The sequence below is a fragment of the Pholis gunnellus genome (assembly GCF_910591455.1).
Source record: "Pholis gunnellus genome assembly, chromosome: 3".
Lineage (NCBI taxonomy): Eukaryota > Metazoa > Chordata > Actinopteri > Perciformes > Pholidae > Pholis > Pholis gunnellus.
Window position 1 is genome coordinate 28,149,120 of NC_136529.1, and position 27,416 is coordinate 28,176,535.

At 44.5% G+C, this 27,416-nt stretch overlaps 1 protein-coding gene across 2 annotated transcripts in view; it reads right to left on the reverse strand.

The window, feature by feature from the left end:
• The window catches only part of flnba (filamin B a), a 62,126-nt gene that overhangs the window by 9,959 nt on the left and 24,751 nt on the right, over positions 1–27,416 (reverse strand). For both annotated transcript variants that reach the window (XM_079156950.1, XM_079156949.1), the window contains exons 5-37: positions 26,064–26,211; positions 25,698–25,816; positions 25,500–25,574; positions 25,121–25,283; positions 23,503–23,703; positions 23,251–23,388; positions 22,733–22,859; positions 20,104–20,240; positions 19,785–19,978; positions 19,451–19,564; positions 19,065–19,208; positions 13,238–13,361; positions 11,226–11,386; positions 11,024–11,114; positions 10,766–10,920; positions 10,379–10,496; positions 9,920–9,999; positions 9,613–9,798; positions 8,791–9,105; positions 8,479–8,596; positions 7,263–7,463; positions 6,532–6,705; positions 6,295–6,457; positions 6,024–6,184; positions 5,090–5,381; positions 4,523–4,676; positions 4,175–4,364; positions 3,826–4,073; positions 3,198–3,275; positions 2,375–2,480; positions 1,622–1,762; positions 720–848; positions 30–203 (exon numbers count right to left, since the gene is read on the reverse strand). In XM_079156950.1, the coding sequence (XP_079013076.1) occupies positions 30–203; positions 720–848; positions 1,622–1,762; positions 2,375–2,480; positions 3,198–3,275; positions 3,826–4,073; positions 4,175–4,364; positions 4,523–4,676; positions 5,090–5,381; positions 6,024–6,184; positions 6,295–6,457; positions 6,532–6,705; positions 7,263–7,463; positions 8,479–8,596; positions 8,791–9,105; positions 9,613–9,798; positions 9,920–9,999; positions 10,379–10,496; positions 10,766–10,920; positions 11,024–11,114; positions 11,226–11,386; positions 13,238–13,361; positions 19,065–19,208; positions 19,451–19,564; positions 19,785–19,978; positions 20,104–20,240; positions 22,733–22,859; positions 23,251–23,388; positions 23,503–23,703; positions 25,121–25,283; positions 25,500–25,574; positions 25,698–25,816; positions 26,064–26,211 (5,119 nt within the window). The remainder of the gene's footprint in view (positions 1–29; positions 204–719; positions 849–1,621; positions 1,763–2,374; positions 2,481–3,197; positions 3,276–3,825; positions 4,074–4,174; positions 4,365–4,522; positions 4,677–5,089; positions 5,382–6,023; positions 6,185–6,294; positions 6,458–6,531; positions 6,706–7,262; positions 7,464–8,478; positions 8,597–8,790; positions 9,106–9,612; positions 9,799–9,919; positions 10,000–10,378; positions 10,497–10,765; positions 10,921–11,023; positions 11,115–11,225; positions 11,387–13,237; positions 13,362–19,064; positions 19,209–19,450; positions 19,565–19,784; positions 19,979–20,103; positions 20,241–22,732; positions 22,860–23,250; positions 23,389–23,502; positions 23,704–25,120; positions 25,284–25,499; positions 25,575–25,697; positions 25,817–26,063; positions 26,212–27,416) is intronic.

The window sequence follows — 27,416 nt, forward strand, 5'->3', positions numbered from 1 at the left end:
TGCGTCTGTGTGTCGGCGTGGACTCTGACCGGTGATCCTGGCGGTGAACGGGCTGCCGGCGATGTGCTTGTTGTTGTATTTGACCAGAATGTTGTAGTCGCCGGGCAGAGTGGGCATGTAGCTCACGCTGCACGTCCCGTCCTTGTTGTCCACGCAGCTGATGTCCGCTTTGGACGGACCCTCGATGGCCAAGTCCAGACCCCCTGGAGGGACAGACAGACAGACAGACACACACACACACACACACACACACACACACACACACAGACAGACAGACAGATAAATAGACAGACAGACAGACTGTAAATCTTTAATCCTGTTTCAAATACTAAGACCCTTGTGCCAAAACACTGATACAGTTCTTCCTCCTCTTACCGTCACGTTATCACCATTTCAAACACGAGTATTAAAAATACCATCGCTGCTACAAATACTACTAATAACTACTAATAACAATTAGTCAACAAACGGAAAATTAATCAACGTATTTCAGTCATTTATCTAGAAAAGAAAAGGCAAATATTTATTATTGCAGCCTCTCTAACGGATGGATTTGCTGTTGTTCTCAACCAGGGAACCATAAGACGGACTTTTCTGATCATAGGTTTGACTTCCTCCCCAATTATCTCCTAAAATGTAAGAATACTGGTCTTAAATCATGTCTATTAACCAACATCTTTTCAGACGGACTGAGCTCCGCTCCCTCGTAGCTCACGTACCTTCAGAGGCGTCCTCCGTGAAGACGGTGAACGTGGCCACCTTGTTGGCGACGCCGTAGCTCAGACCTGGACCGTAGGCTGTGACGTTGGGACTGTTGGCGTGGTTCACATAGAACTGGAGGGGAGACTCTGTGCAACACACAAACATCAGTACAACAAAAAAGCATTACAATTACAGGTAAACGTCATCTTCAGACCACATACTTCAGTGTACTCTGGCTCTGTTATTACTGGTTCGGATGAAAGGAAATCTTAATGCTTCAAGAAATGGATTCCCCAGTTTGTGGAAGAACCAGACTGGTCTACAAAGAGCCTGGAGCTCAACCACAGCAACACCTTTGGGACGAACTATGAGCCTGAACTTATCACCCGACATCAGCGTTGGACGTCACTGATGCTCTCGCTTGCTCAACATCTGGTGGAAAACCTTCCCAGATGAGTGGAGGCTGTTCTAGCGTTTTATACATGAACTCCTCAATGTCTCAAGTCTGGGATCCAGAACGGGAGATTTCTCTCTTACTCAAAGATTCTTTACAGAACACAGTTATACATTTCACCTCCTGCCGTGCAGCGAGTATTGGATTTCTGTAAGAGGTTTCCACAGCAGAGGGTAAGAAATGAAATAATATATATATATATATAGTATGCATATATATATATATATACACACACTTTATTTATATAGCATATTATATAGCTTTCAAAACATAATTTACAAAGTGCTTCACAATAAATAAAAAAACAGCAATAAAGCTAAAAACACGTACAAGATATAAAACAGGGTAAAATAGTTTCAATAAGTATCATCAATTAAAAGAACCCCACATGATAAAAGTGAGTTTTAAGAAGTAGTTGTTAACCAGCTGAAGCGCGTGTGTGTGTGTGCTTGTGCGTGTGCATACCTGGGATGTGAGTGCCGTTGTACTTGATGTGCATCTCGTGCAGGCCGGCCTCGGTGGGGGAGAACTGCACTGTGACCGTCCCGTCCTGGTTGTCTGAGATCACCGGTTGAGCCGATTTACCTGAAGGCATCAGCACCTCACCTGAGGGAGGGAGGGAGGGAGGGAGGGAGGGAGGGAGGGAGGGGAGAGACACACAAATTCTGTTCATATTTCTATTTGACTTTTCTATTAAACTCTACACTATTATTAGAGTTGAAAAAGTAGATATCTGCACACTTAAGTCTATGCAGTCTGCACTTTATTAGATTTTTCTGAGCTTGCGGTTATTTCTCTTCTATTAGTTTGTATTTTTTCTTAAGTTGGAGCGGTTGGTATCTCGCATTATCCACTTATTATTCGGTTGCTGAATGTTTGCAGCATGGCTCATATATATTATATCTCATCAACTAATGGACTCATTGACAAAATCTTTTCATGGTTCCCAGGGGATGAATCTCAAAGACTTTGGTGATTCACCTACTTTTCCTCTATCGTCACCATGAGCTGACATTTGTTGTTTTAAGTGAATCGTCTAGATAACTATTGGATGTGTTGTATACATTTTGTTCGTGTGTCCCTTCAGGTTGTGAACTTAAATCTCGCGGCGTCATCGGGTCAAAATGATAATTTTGTTCTATAGTTGTTCAAACCTTAATAGCTACTGAAGCTCCCATCAGCCTCAGCTGTGCGTTGGCACTGATGCTTCACCCTCACCTGTGATTTCTCCCTTCCTGAAGGAGAAAGGAATCACCATGTCGAACGGCCTGAAGCCGCTTCCGTTGATGCTGCTGCTGTTGGGCTCGTAGTTGTCCGATGTCACCTGGAGAAGACGGACGCAGACAAGAGATTAACGAATCTACCAAACACCGACAACAACTTCCCGTCCATCTCCGCGTTAGAAAACATGCTGCTGCATCCCAGCCCCAACCACACGAGGGGCATCCTGGGAAGTGTAGTGCAGAAGGAGCAGAGAAAAAAAAAAGGAGGATGATGATGACTGTGATGCAGCCACAGCGATGAAGAGTGCACCGAGGAAGATGAGCGAGAGAGAGAGAGAGAGAGAGAGAGAGAGAGAGAAACCACCACAACAAACCCCCTGGAGGAAAAAAAATAGATAAAGTCCTCAAACACACGTAACCATAGCAACGCCTTCCAGCAACACACATCTCGCAGACACAGAAGTTGTTTAGAGGTTTGCTGCGATCCCATTGGCTGAGACAAAAAGGGAAGCAATGACATGGAGAAGAAGCGGGCGAGCGAGAGAGAGAGAGAGAGAGAGACAGGCGAAGTTTTAACCCGAAGCCACCTGCAAGAGAGGAGCAGTGCGTGTGCGTGTGTGTGTGTGTGTGTAGGTGTGTGTAGGTGTGTACACCATGTGTTATCTTAAAGGGATAATTCACCCAAATCACAAATACATATATGTCATGTTCAACGAGGTAAACGTCAGTGTGTTTGTGTGTGTGTGCTTGTGTTTGAGTGTGTGTGTGCTTGAATGTGTGTGTGTGCGTGTGCGTGTGTGTGTGTGTGTTAGGGGTACCCAGGGCTGGGAGCCAGCTCCAGGAGTGGCCCGTTGTCCAGTTGTCCGCTCTTGGATTATGGGTACCTCATCAGTAGCCTGAAGACACGACAGTAAGGGTTAAAATCTGACACACACACACACACACACACACACACACACACGCACGCACACACACACACGCACGCACACAGGCTAAGGTTTCGATGGTAAACCCTGCTGTGGCATCGTGGGTAAATCTGTAAACTGAAGGTACGAGGTCAAAAAGTTAATCTTCAACCAACTGAATTAAACTGCATCAGCTGATTTTTGGTGATGCAGTTTATGTTCACAGTTATGGATTACACAACACAAGCGAGTTTTAAGAGTTTGTTTTTCATGATGTTGACATGAATAAAAACCAGCAGCTGCCTGGAAAGACAAGAAAAATACACTTTTCAAACATTTAAAAACCCCTAGAGAAAATAAGATGTGTTGTTAATAGAGGTGTGGTCCTTTAAATATGTATCATCATTAACATTATTAAATATATACAGTGAGATGTCCATCTGTCTTCCGTTCAAAGCTGCAACAGATGACATGAAACCATTTTGGATCCCTATTCAGAGGGCAATAAACCCCACAATGAACACAGTTCGGCCTCCCTCACCATGACTTTGAAGGGGCTGCGCGGGACGTTCTCCCCTCCGAAGCGGACGTAGATGACGTAGTTCCCGGGTGCCGGCGCCGTGTAGAAGATGTCGAAGGTGCCGTCCTCGTTCTCCATCACCTCGGCCTCCACCTCGCTGCCGTCGGGCTGAACCACGACGCAGCTCACCTTCCCTTTCCCGGCGCCCTTTGCGTTCACCACCAGGCCCAGCTCCTCGCCGATGGTCACCGTGGGACCCACGCCTGGACCTGTGGGGGACATTTCATCAGATTATTATTTTATCTATTTATTCATTTACACATTTATTTATTCACGCTCTGGGAAAACATCGTCATCCGAGGTCACGTACCCGTGACGGTGCACTTGCTGGCGTCTCCGGTTGCCGTGGCGCGGACTCTATAGGGCGAGGCGGGGATGTCGTCGCCGCCGTACTTGACGACGATGGTGTACCGGCCGGCGCGGTCGGGGATGTAAGACGCGCCGTATGTACCGTCGCCGTTGTCGTGAATACTGGGCTGCTTAGGTTTACCATCCTGGTCCTGGAGTGGAAAGAGGACAGATGGTTTAAGTGTGACGTCCTTTTTTTCCCCCCATTTGTGCATATAATAAAGTGTGTGTGTGTGTGTGTGTGTGTGTGTGTGTGTGTGTGTGTGTGTGTGTGTGTGTGTGTGTGTGTGTGTGTGTGTGTGTTACTGACGGTGATGAGCACGCTCAGTTGGCCCTGGCCGGCGTCCTTGGCGTCGATGTTGAACTCGACGGGGAAGCTGGCGGGGACGCCGCTGGTCAGCCCGGGGCCGCTGGCTCGCACTTTACTGGCATCGTGAGTGGGCAGAACCCGAAACTTGAAGGGACTGAAGAGACACACAGACACGGTCACTACAGACGCTGATCCTCGGGGACAAACGGCGCTGTGCCGACGTGCTCCTGAGCAAAGCACTCACAAACACAAACACTGCAGTATGTGGATTTCCTGTTTGTCAGTTGTCTTTTTAGTTGACAAACTATTTTGACTTGATCATAAAGTAAATAGAAATATTTTTGAATTTCAAGAATTTTACTGAATCAGTAAAGACTAAATATTTTCCTCCCAAATTTCCCCCACTGCAGCCTGAGTTTTCAATAAAAAGTCTAGAGCTTAAAGTCGGAATGTAAAAATCTTTAACAAAAAATAAAGTCATGCAAAACTTTTCTACACGGTCTTCAGATTTTCTCTTGATCGCTCCTGAACTTCAGTACTTCCGTATACTTCCGTACTGCTCAGTACCTGCGGGGGACGTCCTCCTCTGCGTACTTGACGGCCACAGAGTACGGTCCCTCCACAGACGGCGTGTAGGACACCAGGTGAGTCCCGTCCCCGTTGTCCTTCACCTCCACGGGCTCCGCCATGCCTTTAGGAGCGGAGACGGCCACGGCCAGCGGGGCCACGCCAGCCTTCCTGCAGTCCACAGTGAAGGATTGTGGGATACTGGCCCTGACGCCGGACCCCACACCGGGTCCAGACACCTTGACCTTACTGGAGTCCACCACATCCTTCACCGGGACCTTGAATGGACTTCCTGGAAGCAACAGGAAGAGGAATTATTAGCCTAACTATCAGCTAATTGCGGATGCTCTTGAAAGTTTACGGTGCCGGTTACACTCTTGACGTAGTTTCTGGGTAATGTGGTGAAGCTCTGTGTACCTCCAGCTGCCTTCACACAGCCGAAACCACGGAGCAACAGCTGTCAATGAAAGGCGTCGAACAAGGAAACACACTGAGCCGTTTCCTGAACAAAGCCAATTAAACAGAGCTGCGGCTTTTTTTAAAACTTCAACCACATCTTTAAAACATTAAAGAAGCGGATAGTGTTTCTGTTTTAATCAGCCAATAACATCGCCGACACCTTTTTAACATGAACTGACAAACTCTGAGCACATGTTGTAAATGTTATCCGGGAATCAGCATTAAAGGGCCTTCTTTAGGAAACACACAGACATGTGAGGGCCAATTTTCATGTTTATATTATTCTTATTGTCGACAAATCCCATAAAAAAACAATGTTTTGTACCGGACAGGGTAGGAAAGTCTTTAACTATTGAGAGACGGACTAAGACGTTGTTGTAGGATTCACACAGAACGAACACCAGACTGATCCTTTGAGATGTTTCACTTCAAACCAACCGACTTAAAAATGGCTTTTAAGAATCTCCTCCCTCACCGGGGATGTGCTCTCCTCCGTAGGTGATGTTGACGTCGTAGAGGCCGGGGGTGAGGGGGACGTACTCCACGCTGCAGCTGCCATCTTTGTTGTCTTTGCAGGACATCTTCGACTCCGACGGACCCTCCACGGTGATGCCGAGGCCGCCTATGCCCGCCCCTCTGGTGAAGGATCAATACACCCAGAAATCAGCAATTGTTTGACCCGAAGTTCGAGACTTTTTCATTGCAAACAAAAACACGCCACACGAATCAAACCTGAGTAACAGTACCTGGTGATGATGTTGAAGTTGTTGGGCTTGTCAGTCAGGGCTTGCTGGAGGCCGGGGCCAGTGGCCACCACCCTGCTGGGGTCACATCCCTCCGTCACAGACACCCTGAACGGGCTCTTAGGAACCGGTGTGTCGTCGTACAGAACTTGGACGCTGTGGACGCCTGAAATACACATTTTACAGTAAATTAGAAAAGGTCACAGCTTTATGATGAGCGTTTTTTCAGTCTTCAGTTACCGTTCTCAAAAGGAGTGTAATCCACGTTGTAGACCCCGGTGGCGTTGTCTGTAATCTGACAGTCCGTCAGCTCTCCGGACGGGTTCCTGACCTCCGCCTTCACGTGGTCTCCTCCTCGCCGGGTCAGAGGACGGGCGTCCACCGTGAACGACGTGGTGGCTTCTCTGAAAATGGCTGCAGGAGAGAGAGGAGGAAGGATCCACACATTTACACACGAAGTGCAGTTTGCTCGTCACGGTTCGCTTACTCAGCGCGTCAGAATAGATTCATGAAAGGAACCCAAAAGATGTGGGCATACACGGTCAGCGAAGGTCTCATGAAAGACTCACCTGAGGTGTATTATGGGAAATGTAGGATTCTGTGTTTTTGGAGCTTGAACCAAATTAGGGATCACAAGTTCCCCAAATGTATGTCAACTGTAAACTAATGTCCCCATTTAAACTGTCAAAGTGATGAAAAAAAAGTGATGAGTAAGTAAAGTGAAGTAACTCTTTGCTAACAACTTTAACATGTCAACTTAAAAAGGTGATGAATTGTCAATATTGTGTTTTGTAAACATTGTTTCAAAATAAGCTGCTTGGATCTAATGATGTAGATACTTTGGATTCAGTGTGTTGTCTTCTAAAATGTTAACAGTATCGTTTTTGGTATTTTGAGAAGACAAAAAAAGTTAATTTGCCACCAAAACCAAACAGAGCTACACACAGACTGTTGGACGGACCACACCGCACCTTGTCCTTCCACTCCGGGTCCGAACACTTTGACCTTGGAGGTGTCGACGGCGGGATCCACCGTCACCTTGGCGGGGAAGCCGGGGACGGCCTTGCCTCCGTACTTCAGCTGCAGGGTGTACATGCCGGAGGTCAGGGGGACGTAGGTCACCGCGTAGGTCCCGTCTTTGTTGTCCACCACCTCCGTCTTCGCCTTAACGCCTGGAAGAAAACAATCCAGTTCCCACATTTATGACACAGAACTGAATATCTTTAAACAGAAGAAATGTCACACAAATCCAACATTACTTTGCAACGCTTCAATCACAACAAAAGACTATATACTAAAGACTACAGCACGTTATATTTATGGTTAAGTTATTTTATAGAATTTGATGTTTTTTGCCTTTTGTTTCAGTTCATTTCAGTAAAATATGAGACTGAGAAACCACTTGATTATTAGACACACTGACACGCAGACCTGAGAAATAAAACATGACCCGATTAGACTGAAGATAATTTGGACCTGAGAGGGCAGATTGTGGCCAACCGGCTGCTTAAATGCATTGTGTTCATGTATTAATGAACTACAGATGATTAAATCCCTTAATTTAGTTATTTCTAGCAGTATCTGCTTATGACCGACACCATACAGAAACATCACTGTCCCAAAACATATGAAGAATATTATTTATTTGCTTTCTGAAGGAGACTTAGATGAGAAGATTGACAGTCATGTCTGTACATATCAGAGAACAGTAGCCAGTTAGCTTAGCTTAGCATAAAGGCTGTGATCAGGGGGAAACTGCTAGCCTGGCTCTGAAATCCACCTACCAGCCCCTCTAAAGCGCTCTAATTAACACTTTGAATCATCTTTATTCAATCCTTCCATTCCAGTCGGGTGATTATGTGTCAGACAGGTTCTTAGTCCGGCATATAGCATCTGGTACAAATTAAACAAACAAGATAAAACATGTTTATTAATGAGCTTTAAAAGGGCTGATAGAGGAGAACCGTCTCCTTCTGGTTCCAGTCTTCTGGACTACAGATGAAAAATAGCCTCTTGACTAACTCTGGCGCATTTACAGCAATGTTTTTATTAATGTGCACCGTCCCTGATCAAATAAACCCATAAATAAATAAGGAAGGACCTTTATTTCACAACCAACAGAACCAGTATGCACAGCTAACAGTGTGTAAACCGGTTACTGGTGAATGACAACAGTGTTGGTGTTACCAGAGGCTGGTGTGGAGCCAGTCGGACTGCTCGGCGAGGAGTCTGGTACGGCCTCCAGGCTGAGTTGACCCGGTCCGGCCCGGGAGCAGTCCACGTTCACCACACTGGTCTCTCCAACCTGCACAGACACGACAAGCTGGTTCAGACTTTGTGCTGTGAGAGTCAGAGGCTCAAATCAGATCAGCTGAAGTGAATTCAGAAGCTTTTGCTGTTGCAGTTCGGATCAAAACGCATTCCACAAAAATCTAATTTAAACAGCAGAACGTTATATCAGGTGATCTTTAGCTTCCATCTTCCTCTCCAGACGCTCACCTTGGCTCTTTTCAGGCCCGACCCGGACGCCACCACCTTTGTGGGGTCAAAGGGCATTTGGACGTCGGCTTTGAACGGGGAGCCGGGGATGTGCACCTCCTCAAACAGGATGTTAACCAGGTACTCTCCGGGCTCGGTGGGCAGGTAGGAGACGGAGCAGGTCCCGTCGCCGTTATCGGAACATTCGATCTTGGCCTCGGTCGGCCCCTCCACCGTCAGACCCAGGCCTCCGGTGCCGGCGCCCTTGGTGTCGATACTGAACTCTGCCGGGTTTCCCACCAGACCTCCCTTCAGACCGGGACCGAACGCCTTCACCTGGACGGGAGACGGTGACGGTGCCATGCAGATATTCTCTCATTACTCATTCTATTTTTATGTTTTGTTACAATTTGTTTATCTTGGTCCTTTTTAACAACAAGCAAGTAAACAATGAAAGTGTTGTTTTAAAAACTGTTTTGGTCAGATTTACACTTTTTACAATTGTACATTCTTATAAATGTTTGTATTTTTACTTCCTCTGTATTCTCCTTAAACATATATAGTGGGAAACTTATAGTTTAGTAAAATAAATAATAATAAATAAAAATGCCATCAAGACACAGAAGACAAGATTTATTTTGTTGAACAGGAAAAACTAAATTAGAAAAATTAAAATACGATTTTTTCTTTAGCAACAAAAGAGAAAGAAAATGACCAGAGTGTTCGAACTTTAGGGAATAGAAAATGTTAAAAATATGAAAGAGTCGGATCTTTAAGGTTGTTCTTCAGGACGTAAGGAAACATGGTTCTAGAGAAGGAAAAAGAAAAAGACGCTGAGGTTACCTTGCTCGGGTCTGGAGGCAGCTGGGCCTCCACGGGGAAGGGGCTCCCGGGGACCGGGTGTCCGTCGTAGGTCACGTTGACAGCGTAGACCCCTTCCTCTGTGGGGGTGTAATAGACCTGACTGACGCCTGCTTTAGCGGGCTGAGGCTCAATTCGACACCTGACCGCCTGCTGACTGGGACTCAGCTAGTGACAAACACAGGAACACAGTGAATGAAGTAACACCACAGTCTCTAGTCCTGTGAAAAGACCAAAAAACAACAACAATTGATTCCTGTCGTCAGATGATGGTGAGATAAACACTCACCACTTTCACATCCAGATGACCTTGACCTCCTGCACCTTTGGTGTCCACCATGAACTGCTGCTCCTGATCGACCTCCGCTCCTAAAAAGACATTTATTCATTTTGTAAATGAACAAAACGACTCGTTTTTTCTCTGGTGTCTCCAGTGGCCTGAGAACAATTATTCACAGAGAGAAATCTTTACATTTGAAATGTTTAACAAGTCACTTTACAGACAGACAGACAGACAGACAGACAGACAGACAGACAGACAGACAGACAGACAGACAGACAGACAGACAGACAGACAGACAGACAGACAGACAGACAGACAGACAGACAGACAGACAGACAGACAGACAGACAGACAGACAGACAGACAGACAGACAGACAGACAGACAGACAGACAGACAGACAGACAGACAGACAGACAGACAGACAGACAGACAGACAGACAGACAGACAGACAGACATTCTTACTTCCTTCCAGGTTGTCAACGATGACTTTGCTCAGATCCAGCGGGGCAGCGACGCCGACCGTGAAGGGGCTCTTTGAGATGGGATCTCCTCCAAACTTCACCGTGATCGTCTGCTCCCCCTGCACACACACACACACACACACACATGCAACATGCAGATCCAACAGTTCAACACTCGCCATATTGTAAAAGAACAACCCGAGCAGACAGGAGGCGACGCAACGGCCATGTCGACTTTTTTAAAATCGACTGAAAATGTGGAGAATTTGCTTGTTTGCTGTGTATTCAAAGCCGGTTTCGTGTCAGACGTATTTGTTATACAACCTCACGTGCTGCTATTTATTTGATGTACAGGCGAGTCTATAATGAGTGAGTATTTTGGGCGTACCTGTTGCACAGGTGTGTATTTGACAGTCTGGGAGTAGTCGTAGTTGTCGATGATGTCAAAGTCATTGACGGGGGAGGAGAAGGTAACGTCCAGCGGTGCTTTGCCGGCTCCTTTAGTCAACACTGTGAAATGAGTCGGCTTACCGCTCTCTACACCTGCACAGGGAGAGAGAGAGAGAGACAAATTGTTTTGTAGAAATTAGTAATTGGGCTATCTTGTGTGAGTGTGTGTGTGTGTGTGTGTGTCTCTCTCTCTCACCAGTACGAGCCAGTCCAGGACCCTCGGCCTTGACCTTCGATGCATCGTGAGAAGGCTCGACTTTGATGCTAAACGGGCTCTGTGGAACTTCCTGTGTGGAAAAATTCACACTGAAAATCATCAGAACAAAACCACCAACTCATCTTCACGGGTCTATCCAGTGAGTGAGTGAGTGAGTGAGTGAGTGAGTGTGTGTGTGTACCTTGTCAGAGAACAGGACTTTAACGGTGAGTCTTCCGGCTGCAGGAGGCATGTATTTGACAGTGAAGGTGTCGTTGGCGTTGGGAATGATGTCAAAGTCCACGTCGGCCTCTTTGTCACCGACCATGTTGGCTTCACACTTGATCCCCACGCTGACGTCACCTGGGTGAACACACACACACACACACACACACACACACACACACACACACACACACACACACTCTTTTAACTGCAAAGAACAGAATAGCAGATTTGGTGCAAAATGCAGGTTCAGCCCGCGATGTCGCGACCACAATCTGATCACCAGATTTATGAATTAGAAGGAATACAATATATATTCTTTGAGTGTGAGCAGCTGATGAGCGGTTTAGTTTTCTTTGACTGCCACAGGGGGGCGCTAGACGGTTTCTCCGCACTGCCTTCTTTCATTTTATTAACTCGTGTCCTGAACGTTTTGCCCCGGGATGTTGCACTGCTCTAGACTCTCCAACGCAAACAATGAACCAACCATGCAGCACAAAGAAAGTGTTTCCTGCAGCAGAACCGAGCCATCAATCACAGCGGAAGGAATTCAAAGTATGAGAGGAATGAAGCAGTAAACTGTGTCAAACAGAAGCAGGTCAGATCCTTCTCCTCTCTCTTCAGCATTCGCCCTGTTACCCCATTGCTCGTTCGCCCAGGAGAAGCAACGTCAGCAGGTGTGTTCATACAGTTCTGCGTCACGCAGCGCACAATCAACTGTTCCGACACCAAGAGCCAATACAACACCTGAAATAAAACCCTTTCAGTCTCAGAAATCCTGCAGGAACCTCTAAATGCTTCGTTGGGAAACAATCGTCGGTGGAAGAAGGGTTTTGATCATTTACTTCAGTAAAACTTGCTGCACTACAAGGTACTCCCCACCAATTAAAAGTTCTGCTTTCAAAGTGTTATTCAAGTAGAAGTACACAACTATTAGCAGTAAAATGTGCAAGCAGTTTATGTTGTCGCAGTGAAATGTGAGGTTTCGTAAAGGGAGACTTGTGCTCGGAAACATTAAAGCTTTTGTCCACAGGGACTGACGAAATGAAAGGTTCCTCGTAGGAAGTACTTTAAGTAAAGTAGAGTGATGTCACTTCTCAAATTACTCCATTTCTCTGCCATTGTTCCGTTTGTTCGACAAAATCCTCACTTCGACAATAAAATGGCTAAATATGCCACTTTATCCAGAGCTACGAGGAGGCAGACAAATGTAGTATACATACAGTAGCTCTGGAGTGTGTTGGGAATATAATGCAAACACTGATAAATAGTGTTATTCTGCAGCTTTTAATGAACGTTTTGATAGGCTGACACCACGATTACTCTTCTTTAAATCGTTGTGTACATCACATAAATCAAATCTGCTGTCAAAGCAGAAATCCCACCTCCAGATGTGTTTTTCCTCTTTGCTCTTAAATCAGAAATCTGAGTTTAATTCATCACTAAATTCTACTTTATTACACTATAAATAGATACATCCTGTAATTCTGTCTGTTGATCAATGTTATTAATTGCATTTGCAGGAACTGTATATCATTCCGAGCACTCATTCATATTCCTTCTACAATTACTCCATTTATTTTCTGGTGTGTGAAGTTCAACGTCATGAACTCACTGAAACACAGTTAGTAAACAGTGAAAAAGTAACAGTTGTTACTTCTTTTAATATCTGTTACTTATTCCAAACTCTCAAAACAGCGTGCGCGTGTGTGTGTGTGTGTGACAATTACTCACAGATGATATAAAAGGTCAATGTTTGTCTTCACATTTAAGTGTGTGTTGTTCTGACACAGATGGAAACTGCTTTAACACCAAATATAACTGTCTGTGGGGGATTTCCTGTCTTAATTATCACTGTGTATGTGTGTGTGTGTGTGTGTGTGTGTGTGTGTGTGTGTGTGTGTGTGTGTGTGTGTGTGTGTGTGTGTGTGTGTGTGTGTGTGTGTGTGTGTGTGAGAGTGAGTGTGAGTGTTTATGTGTGTTTCTTACCATCTCCGGCTCCTGAGCAGTCCACGGTGAAGTGCGTTGGCTCGTTGGCCTTCAGCCCGGTTCTCTCCACTCCAGGACCGAACACCTTCACCATCTTGGGGTGGCTGCCTTTACCCACGTTCACCTACGAGCATCACCACAACAGGAAAGCACATCACTTATTTTAAAAAGGTTATTTAAGGAGATTTCCTTCCTCAGATCCTGCTGCGATGTCTAAAGTAGCACAGCAGTTCATTTGTTTTTTGATATTTTAATTATTAGTTAATATGGAGTGCCACAGGGCTCCATCATGGATCCCCTACTTTTCAGTCTTTATATACATCACTGTATGTTTCACTAGATCGCTTATATGAGTCAGATGGGTTAATTGTACAATACTTAATTAAAACAGAAGTGACACAACATTGTAGTTTAGGTAACAATAGGGACATTTTTTACTTTAAAGCAGTCGGGACAGACAGCTGAACCTCATCTTCTTAACAAGTTTATACTTTTTATTAATTCAAAATAATTCGGGAGGCCTACATTTAAACAGGAGTAATAGATATCATGTCTTTAGGAGGCCCCGACAGTGTATTGTATTGGAAGCAATTGTTTGTCAAAAGTGTTTAAAGTGTACAGATCTCCTTTAGTTTCTACTGCAGCAAAACGACTAAGCTATACAACGTTAGCTCACTTTCCAGCAGCAGCAGCTTCAGAGGCTGTAATAAAGTAGTGATTAGTAGATTGTCAAACTACAAAGTTTTATGCATAAATAACGGTTTGTAAGAGTGATCCGTTCATAATAAATCAGAAAGTGCTCTAGGTTCTCTTTTATATTTGCTCAAGACACGTTTTGCAGCACACTGGCTGAAAAACATGCAGCAAGAGGCTAAAACAACAATTCAAGTCCAGACAAACCCTGTAGAGCGAGTCAGTGAGCTAGTTTTACTCAAAAACATTAGATTGAGCTTTATCGTATTTTCATGTAAAGAAAAACAGTTAAGTGATAATTATGTATAATTGTGTTTAACACAGTTACACAATATTTTATGTACACATGTAGTGATATTTATGGTCTGTTTGGTGTGTGTTTATTTAAAGTGGTTGTGAGATCCTGATGAGCATTGTAGTCACAAAAAGGCACAAAAATAATTCCTCAAACAAAGAAAGCCAAAAAGCTTTATGCAGTTTTTGTATGCAATTGTATCTACTTCTACATTTTCGCCAAGTTTTAAACGTGTTTCAAAACTACTTCTATTTGCAACACTACACTTGAAATTATATTGAGGATTATAATATCTTTATTTCTGTAGTTAAATATAATATTAAACTGAAACTTGAAATACAACTTTTAATGACTGGGAAAAATAATAATGATATAACAATACAAAACATCGAGGTCATGCAAACTCTAAAGCAAATGAACACAGTAAAACATTTCAATGAAATATCAGCATTTATTTTTAAACCAATCTAACTTCCACTTATGATTTAAGTGGATAGAAACGATGTTGAGATTTTAGTACAGCTGAAGATTAAGGTGAGTTTCATTCAACATGTTGGTTACAGATGCACTTTTAAACACAATGGAATCCTCAAAAGAAAGCATGCATTGCATGGATGCATGGACAAAAAACAACAACCATTGACTAAATTAACATTTGGAAAATATTCAGGAACGAAACGTTCCTCTAAAATATTTACTTTGAGAGTTACCCAATCATTGCAACGTAATACACATCTTAAAAGTCAACCTACAGTAGTATTTAAAAACTAGAACTCAGTCTGGGGAGTGCAACGCATGTCTCTAACTCCAAAAGCTTAGAAGTGTCGATTTGAGTTTGTTTATCAGCTGTCTTCCAGGTTTGTGATTAAAGTTAAGGTTTGATCTGTCAACCTAACTTCAACCCGAGGATTCAAACATGGATGTGCTCACTGAAGATGTTGATTTGTGTACTTCTGGGGTTTACAGGAGAGTAGCATGTAGCACGCTAGTCCCGACAACCCAACCAAGGTACTGTTCTGCTAGCGACCGAGCTAATTTAGAGCTACTTGTACCATTGATTCCCGTTTCACAACTGACTGCAGATCACGTTTCTGCTGAGGAACAGTTCACACAGAGCAGGTTTACGGCACAAATTCAAAGGTTCACATGTCAAAGTTGAGCTCAACCAAAAAAAAAAAAAAAAAAAAACAACCTTCTGGCCGGATATATTTTACTTCAGTTTCACTGCAATAATTTGATTTTGGTCTCAGAATTTGCAGGTAAACAGGCTCAGTCTCACCAGCATTCATCACAGTGAAAAATAAACTTCAGTCCTTTGTTGCTGTTGTGTTTACAACCTAAACTTAAAGTTTAAACACTTCCTTTTAAACAAGTCCCTGTCATCAAAAGGTAAATATTCTGTTTTCAATACAAAAGAACAAAAAACATAAAAACTGCAGTTTTGAGCTGTTTTCCACCACAGCCTTGATTTATTATTGACAGTTGGGGTCAGGTCAGGTTTCCAGCATGAACCTCGCTTTACCCTCCCACTTTAAATGAAAAGGTGTCACGGCCGTGTGTTCCCAGCAGTATTGAGTTTTTGGGTGTGACTGTTTACTTTCTATCCATCTACTGCATCAACATCGAAGTTGGAGAAAAAGGTGCAGTCGGTGCCTTCAGGCGGCTGCAGCTCCCAACAAGCCTGCTGATTCATCACCAATACATCAGCTCTGAACTTCTGGAATAAAACGTTCTTACGAGTACAAACTTCTCTGGACCAGTTGAAATGATGTGTGGACCAATACTTGCATCAGGGCAAGAAGAAACACTAAAAAAAAATGTTGTTGCAGAATGTTCTTTTTGTTTCTACGAATGAAAAGGAAAGCGTTGTACAAATACTACGAAGCAGTGTTCGTGTCAAATTTTCACTTCTCAAAGTTTCTAAGAACTGCAACCGCGATCTTACAACTTGTGGACTTTGCACCTCCGACGTCTTTGCCAACTCCTGAGGTCTGTTTTCTTTGTCATGAAATTCCAAACGGCACACAATCACATATCCAGACACATCTAAGGCCAATTGAGGCGTTTCTCATGAGAGTTATTTACCCTGTGGGGTGGAACTATAAAAACGTATACCAACAGGGAGACGGGAAGACAGCTGATAAAGTCAGAAACCTCACGGCGATAAGAACAAGGCAAACAAATCCCTCCAACTGTGATGAAAAAAAATAATGAAAAGGGTGGTTACAGTGCAAAGAGGACTGGTTAGTGCATATCTCAACTGTTCTAAATGAAAACCTTTTCACTGTTTTAAACCAACAGGTCTCTGAGTAGACTTTAAATATCTTCAATCATCATAAATGAGGATATAATAAGGAGCTCAATGAGGTTTCATTGTTCAGAACTTTTCAAATACAGGTTGTTTTTACTTCATGAGTTACACATTTGAAGTCAAAAGGTTTTCATTCAACTTCTTAAAAAAAAAAATAGAAATCACATGCTGTGAAGATGACAGCAGAGCTTCACTGATCTGAACCGCTCACGCTTAAAACGTCACAAATCTAGTTTGTGCTTTCCATGTTTCACAAGCTCATTTTAAGCAGCTTCACCTGGAGGTTTGGTCGTACTCGGCAGGTTTTAATGCGACCCGATTAAAACCAGTAAGAGTCGCTAGAGCAGCAACAAGGCCGTGATCCCTCACCGGCTTCCCACCAGCACACACTGATAATCGTGTTGGATGGGACAAACAAGGCGGAGCTAGTTTTGCTGGGAAATTTGTTTTCAACATTTGGGCAAATAGCCAGGGATCAGATTCAAACGTGGCTGTTCAATACTAGACTCGTGTCATTTGGACTATCTGGCAATCAGAAAATCCCCTTTGGGAGGAAAGTTTCAGGGTGAAGCTCCCCTCACCCAGAAGTCTTGTTTAACATGCTTTGTGGGCGGGACTTTTTTGCAGCGTCATCACCATTCTAATCCATAGCTTTAGCAAGCGTGCTCACCCTGCTAGAATATTAAAATAAAATGCAACGCACACTGACTTAAGTATCTCAGTGTCAGATTAAGTAGACTACAGATGTTTAAATGTGTCAGATATTTAATCAACATTTATGTAAATATATATAAGTATGGAGTCTAACTCATACCTACCTACTTAAAAGCATTCAATAGATATCGATAGTTTTAGTGCCGACTTAATTTAATTTCCCTTGTTGCAAATGAAATCACAAAAGCTCTTCACTGGTTTGTATCTTGGATGACAAAGGTTCAGATGAGTGAAGTTCTTGTGTAGACCAATAACAAAAAAAAAGGTGTTAAAAAAAAATACATAAAACAAAGCGGGTTACAGTGCATGGACAGCGGTTACAGTGCAGAAAAGACTGGTTAGTGCATGTGGTGGTTAAATCATCGGCAGTAAAATCTACATAAAAACAACTTCAGTTAGATTTAACCCTAAAAAAGTTCTGATTAGTGAAGATGTAAAAGACAAACCAAAGGGTGTTACAGTGCTTAGACAGAAGTTACAGTGTGAGTAATAAACTACAATTACATATAAAATATGGAAAATAATCAAAAAATAGAATTGTTTAACATGCGTTGCAATTGAAATATTTGATAATAAAGTGGACATTAATGATCGGCATGGTTCTTAAAAACTAAACATTTTTGTGGTGTAAATTACGTGTTTTTTCAAATGAAAGTTTGCAGTTCAGAGATTTAGGAAATAACTAACGCATAACTAGATGTCAAGTCACTTTGGCACATAAACAACTGACCCGAGTTCAGTCTGGCTTCATGCTACATGCTACATGCTACCCTGTGTCGCTAACTGCATGAGCTGCCCAGCAAACACTGATTTCACATCCGATTAGCAGACACGGTAGTATATGGTAAAAGCTAATTAATTAGCCTGTTAATATTTGAAAGAATACGGAGCTGGAGTCCAGGTGTGTTTAGCCTAGCTTAGCATAAAGACAGTAAACAGGATGGATACCGCTAGCATGGCTCTGTCTAAAGTTAAAAAAAAACACACCTACCAACATCGCTAAAGCTCACTAATTAACACACCGTATCTTGTTTATTTAATCTTTCTTTAAATTGCCGTTTTAAAAGTAAGTCCCGTGCTGGAACTATTTCTTGATGAACAACAATGTATCCATCCGCCCAGTACTTCTGTGTAGCAACTATGTCGGTTTAGGTTCCGGTCTCTGTACAGGCGCGATGGTGCCAAACCTGAAAACTTCAGGAAGCTTCACTCCGTCACTGCGCCGACTGCTGTTTTAACAAGAAATAGTTCCAGCATGCAACTCCGCCTCAAACCACAAATTGGCATTTTTTCCATCTCTGTGCACAGAATAAGTAAGCGAAATACAACGTGTTCATTATTGAGCTTTAGAGATGCACTTAGGTGTTTTTTTTTAAGATAACTGAGCTAACTCTCGAGTGTTTTAGAGCAGAGACAAGAGATTAAAGACGAGACATTCATTCATTCCTGTAGTTTTCTCCGAAGGTATTTGATATTGAAGGAGTTTTCTCAGATAGTGTTGTTTATAATAAGAATTGACTTCAGTGATTTGTTCCTGTGCAGCTGAACTAGGAGATGAACCTCTGCTCGGTGTATGTAGTGATGATGATCAGAGGCTTCTTTTTAATTTCACTGTTGGCATCTTTACATTTTGACTGCACCGTCTTAAAACTTTCCTCTCGAACAACCGACTCCGATTGGACGACTCTGACGAACTCGCCCTTAACTAAAGCTTCTGACTGGACGACTTTCGCACGTCCTGCCTCAACCGGATCCTCGGGTTCGGACGGGACGTCGCTTCCCGTTTTAACGGGGAGCTGTGATCGGCTGCTTACCCTGAAGGGGCTGTTGGGGACGCTGACTCCTCCCCAGGTGACGGCCACGGTGTGTTTGAGAGAGGAGGTGGGCGTGTAGGAGCAGGAGTAGAGCCCATCACTTTTACTCCTCACCTTCACCTCCACAGGAAGTCCCTCTGCGTCCTGACAGACAGACAGACAGACAGTTAAGATTCATCAATTTATCAAATAAAATGAATAAATAATGGAAATAATCGATGTACAACAAGTATTATTACAAAAAACTCTCACTATGTGACAGAAAGCTGTAAAATCACATAAGATGCTGAAACGTGTGGACGTGAGCATCAACACACTGATTAAACCTTTGCAGGCGGTTGTGTCTGTGTTGATGATTTGGGACGAGAGGATTTAATGCGTCTTACCTGAGCCGTGATCTTCAGAGGTCCTTTCCCAGCATCCTTAGCGCTGACAGTGAACTCGGCGGGTTGGCTGACCAGGCAGCCGGTCTTCTCCAGCCCCGGACCGGAAGCCTGAACCTACAACCACAAAAACCGAAAACTAACTATTAGAGATTATTCATCATTATTATCGGTTTCCACCTTAATGTAAATGTGCAAAGATTAGCTCATGAGCTAATTTTCATCCGTGTTTCTGACGTCAATACTGATGCATCACTAATGTCAACGTAGTCCATCCTATTGGTGGGCCAATCACAGCGCTACTGGCCGACATCCTGGTTTCTTTAATCTTACGGACCTTCTCTGGGTCGCTGCTGTTGTTGTCGGGGACGATGTGCGCCATGAAGGGGCTGTGTTCGATGTCCTCCTCGTCACAGGTCACGTGGACGGCGTATTCTCCGGCCTCCATCGGCCAGTAACGGACGTCGCACGAGCCGTCGTTCTGGTCCTCGCACTCGATTTTAGCCTGAGAAGGTCCCTCAACGGCAAAACCTGAAGACAGCCGCAAGGTCGGATGAGAGTGAAAAAGGTGAAGAGGGGGCGATGGCGGCATTTCATCCGAACTGATTCCAGTTTAAAATCCTAATAAAAATGTAGTAAACCAAAAATAAACCCACCAAGAACTCCAACATCAGGGCCGACAGACTCCACCACGAAGGTGGCAGGTTTACGCGCAACGCCTCCCTCCAGGCCAGGACCCCAGGCCCTGATCTGCTGAGGCCCCGCCTCCCGACCCACCGACACCCCGAACGGACTGAAAAAGAGAGCAGAACTGTCAGAATGAGTAAAACCACACAATACACTGCTCTGTGGTAATAACACATGTATAGTAAATGACCATCTTCATGTATGTGTGTGTGTGAGTGTGAGTGTGTGTGTGTCTAGAGGGAGTAAGACCACACACTGCATGAGGTCATCCTTCAGGCTGTCAACACACACAAACACACAATTCAACAACCTCAGTGCCTCAGAGCTGTAATCCAACCTTCAGTTGTTACTGGCTCCAAGAGAGTGTGTGTGTGTGTGTGTGTGTAGGTGTGTGTGTGTGTGTGTGTGTGTAGGTGTGTGTAGGTGTGTGTGTGTGTTCAGATGGAAACTGGCTTCACGCCAAATAAAACTGTCTGTTGGGATTTACCGTCTTCATTCGCACACAGAGAGACCTTTGCTTTTTTTTCCTTCTTTTACCTTCAATTTTGTCTTAGTTTTCTTTTTCAAAAGTTTTCCCCTAAATGCTCTTCCTGCCACTACTGCTATTACTAATAACAGTAATACCAATGTCATTATTTATAATGTGATTATTAGTATTATTCAAATTGTATTTGGTGCGTCGCGCTGACGTTGGAGCTGCACTTTAATAGGCGTCAGTATCCGTGTGAGAGAGCACGATGCACAGTTTGTTACATCGCTTCCTTTCCAGCAGCCTAACGGGCATTTTTGAGCACTCAGGTCTGAAACCAGCTTAGCCTCGTCTGTGATTCCCGTCCTCTGATTCAAATTATCTGTAATGTATGAAGTACTGAGGTCAGCGGGCCGCCTGCTGACAGTCTGGACATTTAAACATCAGCACATCTGGACCCGAGAGAGAGAAGCAGCTGAATGCGAGCCAGGCTAAAGGCTTAACATGCCGTTTCTGCCGTCTTTTGTAAAATAAAAAACAGAATTGCACAAAAAGGTCAAATCTAAATTTCAGTTCAGCTTTTTAAAAGAGTCAAACACGGTCATCACAGCCAAAAACAGCGGCATGTTCCAGTACATCCGGGAGCATTTTGCAGAATGCAAGCCAGCATGCTTTTCTGGCGATTCTGACCCAAAATCCTTTGCACAGCTAAAATATATGAGCAAGAGGGTCAAAGTTCAAGGTGTCCTGTTATGAGGAAGCAGTATGTCCCCATTAAATGCATGCAGCACGCAACAGTACGTACTAAACGTAAAAAGAAAAGCATGTGATTTGGAACTGCAGCTTAGAAGTCCAAGCTGAAACGGCAGCCTGGAGTTCTTCCTCGCATCCAACTCTGTCACCGTCGGGTCACATGACGGCGATGGATGCGTGAAGAACAACAGATTTTGCAGCTGAGATCTCAGCTTTCTGGGTGAATGTAAGAGATAAATGACCAACGTATTGTTTAAATCTACTACATTTAACATCAACACTGTGGTGAATTTTCCCTGTAACACACATCTCCAGTGATTTGACTTCTCGCCTCGCTGCGGCGATGTCGAGGTGTACTTGAGGACCCAGTGACATCACTGAGAGTGTAGTTACAGGTGCAGCGGAGCTTAATTCTGACCACACCCATCAACGACGCCGTTCACATGCACACAAGTATCCTGGTTGTGATTTGGTCATCGTATCCAGGATGTTATGTTTACATGGAACATGAGAAACCTGAACATGTGTCTCCCTGGATAGAAGATCATAACAGTAATCAGGTTTCTGATCATCTGTGTGCAGTTGAGACTTGGTTTCTCACCATCTCAGCTGTTATGTTCTGCACCGACAAAGCGTGCTCGGAAACCGAGTGTTTACATGACGCACATTATCCTGCTTTCTATCGGAGTGCTGCAGGTAGCAGATGCAGGTTTATAAAAGCAGGATTAAAACCGGTTCCCCCGTCCGTACAGCAAGTGTTTTCTGTTTGCTACATTAGCCGAATGATCCCACAGTCAGTGCTGGATGAAATAAAACAGACACCTGCTCAAGGACAGCTTCCTCAAACCCCCAAAAGATTCAGACGGCGTCTTCATTATGGGAACGTTCTGACCCTGCGCGACCCGTGAGGAGGCCTGCACATGATTACGACTGAACCACGGACAGACACGCTACATGACTGATTTAATTATACACACACACACACACACACACACACACACACACACACACACACACACAGGTATTTTTCTTACATGTACAACTTCTGATCTACATAGTGTTTTGTCCAAGTCTGGTTACTCATCACTGTGTCTTAACGCCAAGAAGCCTTTACACGCAGCTGGCTTCTCTCTTGGTCTGGCTGGCTGCTCAGAAACGTGGGGAAGTCCCTCTACGAACACTTCTACTGATACCAGCACTGGTGCTATTACTGATACTTATGTTGAAACGCACACAATCTGCTCTATAGAGAGGGGACGAGGAGAACACGAGGCCCACTCTTAATTCCCCTGCAGATCAAACCATTCAGATCAGATGAGGTAATGTGCTGAGGTAATTCTCTGAACACACACACACACACACACACTGCAGCTCACCTCTTCGGGATGTGTTGACCCCCCCAGGTGATGGAGACGGTGTGTTTGCCGGGACTGTTGGGATAATACTCATAGGAGAGCACACCATCCTGACTGGAGATCTGCTTCACCGGCTCCTCGGTGCCTTCTAAACACACACACACACACACACACACACACACACACACACACACACACAAGTATGAAACGGAGTAATCAGAAATTAAATCTGCGTTAAGAGAACATCCTGACATTTTGGAAATATTCCCTTTTGCCATCTGTCTAAACAAGCGTCTTTATCGGCCGTAGTTAGGAGGATTCATCCTCTGTGAACCATGAATCTGTGCTTTCACAAAACCTTCCCATAGTTGAGATATTTCAGTCTGGACTAAAGTGGTGGATCGACCGACATCCCTACAGCAATGTTGCACAAATCGAAATCTCCCATGATTCCCCTGCGACTTCTCTCAATGAGGTTTCCTTACTCCGGGAACAGGACTCGGGACTCTAAAAGCGTCTACAGCGTGACCGGTACTCACTGGGTCCTTTGACGAGCGCCTTCAGGTCTCCGCTGCCGGCGTTTCTGGTGTCCACCTTGAAGTCACCGACCTGTTTCACCCTCATCCCCGACGGCTGGAGGCCGCGACCCGTCGCCCTGCACGCCCCCGGCGTGCACGCTGCAAAAGACATGTACGGTAAAGGGTGACGAGAGATTGTTACGGTGCATTTGATTATTACCTCAATGGGTCCATTCAAATTTACTGTAAAAGGGTGAAGTTCAAAGGACTCACCAGCCCCCACGTCCACGGCAAAGGGGCTCTTGGGGATCGCCGCCCCTCCGAAGGTGACGGTGACAGAGTGCGGGCCGGCCTGCGTGGGCCGGTAGGTGCAGCGATATGTGCTGTCGCCCTTGTCCTCCATCATCGCCTCCACAACGTTCTGGCGCCCCTGAGGGTCTCTGATCATGGCCGTCACATCTCCTTTACCGGCTCCTACGGAGAAACTAACAGGTCAGTCTTTGACTTCAACTTCTGTCGCTGCTTATATGCAGGAACATACAAGAGTAAAACTTCCAACACTTTGGAAAGATGCTGATAAAATTAGAAACGTTTCACTGCTAAGGGAGTCAACTTCCATCAGTAAGAGGAGAACTGTTTAATTTCTTTGTTTTAAATGAGGAAACAAACTCTACAGCAGCAGAGAAAGTCTTTAATGTAGAGAAGCATTTTGGGGTGTGAATGTTATATAATTATGCTTTTGTGATGCAACAGTGGTGTATCCTGACCAGTGTTAGGCTGTAAAACATGAATTAGCAACATGTAACCATAGACTTACAATTAACTTTCATGACCTGAAAGCACACTGTGAAAGGGTTAAAGTTGTCCACATCCGTGGTAGCGACCTGTCAATCACAGTAAGCCCCGCCCCTAAAGCATCCCCTGCTTTATGGTCTGTTTGACTCTAAATGGACCATCGTTTACTAAATGAACATCATGCTGTATTGAAGAAGACTTGAAACTAGAGATTGAGACCATAAACTCATGTTTACAATGTTTACTGAGGTAATAAATCAAGAGAGAAGTAGAGTCATTTTCTCATAGACTTCTAAACAGTTGATGGCCAGCAGAGAGAATGCTTAAAGGTTTAAGACACTTCAGCATTGGCTTCACTCTTCAGACCTGGAAGCTGCCGCCTGGGTGTAACCGTTTGAAATTCTGTTATTACATCACTGTTATTACATCACAGTTACTAATCCCAGTAATGCTCCATTACTTAGGCGACTTGCCTCGTCTTACCATAAGTTTGATATCAGTGTGGTCTCTGTGGGTTGGGCGGAGAAACTGGTCCAGGAAATATTAGCTTGGCGTGACAACTCAAAGTCCCAAAATAGAAGAAACGGGTCTCCCGCTAACTCCAAAGTTGTCTTACACGTTGCATCGTCTGAGCTGCCCGGCTAACAGCCCAACTTAATAAATCACATGCTTTTGTTCAGAGTTGGAGGTTTGTGCGAACGCTGCAGCTTCACTGTGGAGGCAATGACTTCAGAAGTGCAGTCTCTCCAAACTGGAGGGCAGAGGCCTTTAGACTTGTTTAACGGTGTCTTTTGACGAAGCTGGGCTGAGTAACGACGAAAGTAAAAAATACCTTTTGCTGTTTCATAAACACCAGGATCACTTTGTTAATGAGTGACTTGCCAAACACTTCCTGACGAGCTGGTGCATGTCAAGATGCCTCTGGTATGAGTGCTTAAAACAAAGGGCGTGGGGGTGTCTTCAGGCAAGTCATGGGCCGCCTGCATGCGCCGCCTCATACACAACTGGGCTACACTCTTATAGGTGGTTTACAGTCTGTGACATCACATCCTGTCTCGGGGCTGAGTGGAGGAAAAAAAAGAAAATGGTTTCTGACCTGCAGTGTAGATGTCAAAGTAGGTGGGGTTGTTGGCGGCGTTGCCCACGGGTTCGATTCCCGGGCCTTTCACCATGACCTTGGAGGCGTCGCCCAACGCCTTCTCCACGTTCACCTCAAATGGACTTTTGGGAATCGGCTGGCCTGCAAACATCACCGTCACCTAGGAAACAAAAACTACAATTACCCAGAATCATCGGCAGGTCTTTTATTTTGTCTCCTCTCACCAGTGACATGATTATCATAACACGCACTGTGACAGAATCAGGAGAATTTCACTGGATTTTTTAAGGTCAAATGAAAAATACATCGTGAGCGTAATGCATTTAAAGAATTCTCTTCATTTTGACACGTTTGCAGAAAGAGAAGTGAAGCTCACCTGGTGACGTCCCACGACTTTAGGAACGTAGGTGACGCTGAACGTCTTCTTGCCCTCATTAGGCTCCGCCTTCAGCTGATCGACACGCACAGACAGACGTGTCAGAGTTAAGTATAAAAATATAATATCACAGCAGGTTTGCAATTAAACAGGTGTGGGGGGGGGGGGCAGAGGAAGAGGAGGATTTGGGGGGCGTACCTCCTCTCTGGTGCCGTCTGGATGATCCAGGTAGATGGTCACCTGACCCTGACCTGCACTGAACGTGTCCACAGTGAAGACAGCAGGACGCAGCACTCTGTTCCCCGTCGGTTCAATACCTGCAGAAGAAGAACATCGACAACAGAGTCGGGTACGAATGTGATCGATGACTTCAAGGACAGTTGCAACTAGCTGCAGATTTAAATTAAAGACATTAAAGAAAACACTGAAGAGTGAAACAGAAAATGAATCAGAAATCATTTTGAAATCAACACACAACAAAACAACTAAAAAACAAGCACGTGTGTGCGTGTGTGTGTGTGTGTGTGTGTGTGTGTGTGTGTGTGTGTGTGTGTGTGTGTGTACCTGGTCCGTATGCACGGGCCTTCTTGGGGTTGAGTTTGGGTTTGAGTGGAGCTCCCGGCTTCAGTTTGCCTTTGGGGAACTGAGACAGGTAGGTCATCACCGACTGCTCGTCCGCCCCGGGATTAATGATCTCCTCCGGAGCCATCACCTGCGCGCACACACACACACACACACACACACACACAAGGTTTGGGTTTGTTGTAAATAAATTAGTTTTATACTTTAATATACCTAAAAAGCAGATTCGGTCTTGCCGGTGTGAACGTGGCTCTTCTGGTTTCAGGGATTTGTTGCCGTTCAGCCACAAGAGCATCAGTGAGGTCCAACACTGAATCTGGGTGATCAGGTCTGGCTCACAGTCTGCGTTTCAGTTCAACCCCTCTGTGCTGACTAGTCAAGTTCTTCCACACCAAACCATCCATTTATGGAGCTGGCTTTGTGTTCGGGGGGGTATCGTCATGTTAAAAAACAGGAAATGGTCTTCACCGAACTGCTGCAGCAAAGTTACAACACTATTGTCTGAAATATCCCTGTATGCTGCCTCATTAACATTTCCATTCACTGGAACAAAGGAGCCCAGACCAGTAAAAACAGACCCGGTATGCGGACTGGGATGTCCTGAACTCTGAGTCACACCGGCTTCTCATTCACTGCTCCTTTGTTTTCCGCTCACGTCATATGTTCAACATTTTCCCCCTTATTAAGTCATTCTGCTTCACTCACGGTTTTTAAAACCGAACTAGTGTTCCAGCAGACGAGGGTGGCCTAAAGTAACGTCATGGGTGTGACGGTGAAGTTGGTCAGCTTTGTTGTTTCTGGAGGAGACTTCCTGTGGGCGTCACCTGACTGACAGGAAGCAGAGCATAACGTAATGCAGCCACGACACAGAAACATTCGACTGAGGAATGAATGAAGTCAGGACGAAAGAAAGTCTTCACGATCACTGCAGAGGTTCTTCTTCACACACACACACACACACACACACACACACACACACACACACACACACACACACACGGGTTTTTTATTTTCTGAAGGACAAAAATCAGCTCTCAATTCTGCAGAGAAGCTATTGTAAATAACAAGAAAGACCTTTTAACCAATTACTCAAAAGTGACATAAGTTACAAATTATTTGCCGGGATTTTGTTACATAAGTCATTATCGCACATTTCCGTTTCAGCTCGAGTCGCATCCTCTCGGCTTCAAACTGAAGTGTGTAAAAAACACGAACTCTGTTTCAGTGAGTTTCCTCTACTGCGAACAATCAGGAAACCAAACAGCGTCTGTGCGAGACGCTTCCGACAACCTTCGACCTCTGGAGGGACAAATCACAGCAGAGCGACTTCTGTTC